This window comes from Pyrus communis, chromosome 12, assembly GCF_963583255.1.
Source record: "Pyrus communis chromosome 12, drPyrComm1.1, whole genome shotgun sequence".
Classification (NCBI taxonomy): domain Eukaryota; kingdom Viridiplantae; phylum Streptophyta; class Magnoliopsida; order Rosales; family Rosaceae; genus Pyrus; species Pyrus communis.
Window position 1 is genome coordinate 5,089,655 of NC_084814.1, and position 2,521 is coordinate 5,092,175.

The window sequence follows — 2,521 nt, forward strand, 5'->3', positions numbered from 1 at the left end:
CCCTTGATGTACCTTTGCTTTCGCAACAAGTTCAAGTAAAGAAATCTAAACAAAATGTATACATAATTGAGTCATTTGTCCAAGATTGTAAGGTGAACAATCCCATTAATATCGTTTAAAAAGTTTCTTTAAATTTTTTTTGAAAACAATTTGGTAAAACAAAGGAAAATGAATTCAACACAAAAGCACAAGATACCATAGGCATAATTTTGAGAATTTAGGCCAGAAGTACATAGATATGTGCAAAGTTTTATTTATGTGTCAATTTAAGATGGGCTAGGCAAACAAGTAGCCATCAGTCCCTCTCTTTCAAGATTTTTTTGAGAAAACTCTCTTTCAAGATTTAAACTAGTCAAATTATTTGCCTTGCTTATGTACAATTTTTTCACATTAGATCCTTGATCTTGAAGCAACCTCGCCAAACTCCTCTTAGCATTTTCTCTAAAAGGACAGTTAGATGCCAAAAACCCATCCACCAAATGCAAATATGCCTCCAAATCATGGCAGCAAGCCACATCTGCATTGGGCTTCAAGTAAGGCGACATTTTTGTGTCAACCCGTAGTTCTGTCCCAACATGTGAGTAAGCCAACGGCATGTTCCTGTCGATCATGTCAATGAATCCTCCGGCCTTTGCGTTCTTCAGCTTCTCCTCGAGTACTCCTTCGCCTACGAAAATACCCGGAACCCTCGTGATCACATCTTGGGAGTTGACAATCCTCAATACCTTCACATTCTTGTCGTCCATTCGCTTTGTGAATCCTCGGTTACCTACGCGGGGGCCTCCAAAGGAGAAAACCGCCACCGACGGCATGTTCTCGGCGCATGTTTTAAGCTCATCGCCTACTAACAAGGCTAAGGCAGCACCAAGGCTGTGTCCTGTCACAGTTATGCTTAATGTCTCTCCTTTGTATTGCTCCATCAGCCTCCTGACCTCTTCAACCACCGACTCGGCAAGGCTCGGTACGTGAGCCCCGCGTGTTTTGTAGAGGCTCAAAAATCCGCATTCCACTCTTGCTTGCCTTTGCTCACCTTCCTCGGTCGAGGGCATCTGAATGAGCTGAGCCCTTAAATTCTCCGCCCATTCAAGACACGTGGAGGTTCCACGGAGGGCAATGACAATGTCGCGTCTGCCCATCCGTGCGATCTCCCTCTTATCATCACAAACGGCCACGTACCCAACCCAGCTCGACCGCTGGGTCATCCAACCGAGATCCGGCCTCGCTTCATCGACCCAATCGGGCAACCCGATTGATGACGTGGCGTAAAGGCTCTTGGTTACCTTATAAGACCTATCGGGAAGCGCCACTTGGCGAGGCACCTGAGCCTCCTCTGCCGACATGGCCGGGTTTGAATGAAAGGAATGATAAGCCGCCTGGATAAACTCACCGTATCTGACGACCTCTCGCCGGAGATTCTCATCCAGCGGGTCAAGTAGTCCGGCCCAGTTGTTTGAACCGTGATACTCGCGCCACCGGGTGCTGAGATTATTTCTGGGAGAGTACTCTCCAGTCTTGGACAGGAGGCGCTGCAGGCGATTGAGGTGTCTCGGAGACATGTCTTCGGCGGCGCCTTTCACTTGCGTCCACAACTGAGAAAGATTGAGCCCTTCCATAAGCCTCCTTCTCTTGTTTTCGAGCGACCCACTATCATTCGGGTCTTTGTCTATTTGGATATCGGGTTGTGAGTCGAGTTGGGTTTGGGGCGGAGGTGGGGTTTGGAGGAGCTTGTCGAGGTTGGCGAGGTGGAGCCGAGTCAACTCGGTGGAGTTTGAACCGGGTTTTATGGAGACAGCTGAATAAGAACAAGAGGATGGAGCTCTCGTTGACGGGTTTAATGCTGACGTGTAGTTTCTGAAGCTGGCTCTTCTGGCCGGAAACAGGTTGAGGTTGTGAGCTGGGAGCGTTGATCCGACGAGCATTATGAAGAAGATGCACACGTTTTTAGAGAGAGAGAGAGAGAGAGAGGAGTGAGAGGAGAGAGAGGAGAGAGAGAGACCGTCAATTTACAACCAACTGGGATTGCGTTATATAAACTGTGAGTTTATAAACCCGCCATGGAGTTCGTTGTTTTTACGGAAATGCCATCTATTGGATTTCCCACTGACTTTCTTGTGAAGAAATTTATTGACCTTTTCTCTGTTTAACTTGGATATTTGAATAAATATAAATTACGTAGGTTCGAGCTTTTGTGTACATGAAAACACATAATCATTCATGAAAGTCTGCGTCCAGCCTCAAATGGCGTCTACTTTGAGCGGAAATTTATCCGGAACATAAGGTAGTATATTATGTTATAGTACAAGTGGCGGACAATAAGGTATATGTTGAATTTTTTTTGATATATTTCCTAATATTTCTTTATTTATATTATAATTTATGGTATATTGTCTTGTGTTCGAGTTACACTAAAAAATTTATACGAGAGATGTGCTAATATTGTATATTTTATTATGGCACGAAATATCATAATTACGATGTACTTGTATTATAAAAATTTTATTGATATTATGATATTTTTTTA

General features: G+C 44.2%; 1 protein-coding gene across 1 annotated transcript; it reads right to left on the reverse strand.

The window, feature by feature from the left end:
• Nucleotides 1-227: 227 nt before the first annotated feature.
• Nucleotides 228-1,937, reverse strand: LOC137709737 (phospholipase A1-Ibeta2, chloroplastic-like). The gene has a single exon (XM_068448718.1). It carries the CDS (start codon nt 1,917-1,919, stop codon nt 267-269), a length of 1,653 nt encoding a protein of 550 aa, XP_068304819.1. The 5' UTR covers nt 1,920-1,937; the 3' UTR covers nt 228-266.
• Between the last annotated feature and the right edge of the window lie 584 nt (nt 1,938-2,521).

What these genes read in the sequence shown, in the direction of transcription:
- LOC137709737 (XM_068448718.1), bottom strand. Translation starts at nt 1,919, where the DNA reads ATGCTCGTCGGATCAACGCTCCCAGCTCACAACCTCAACCTGTTTCCG.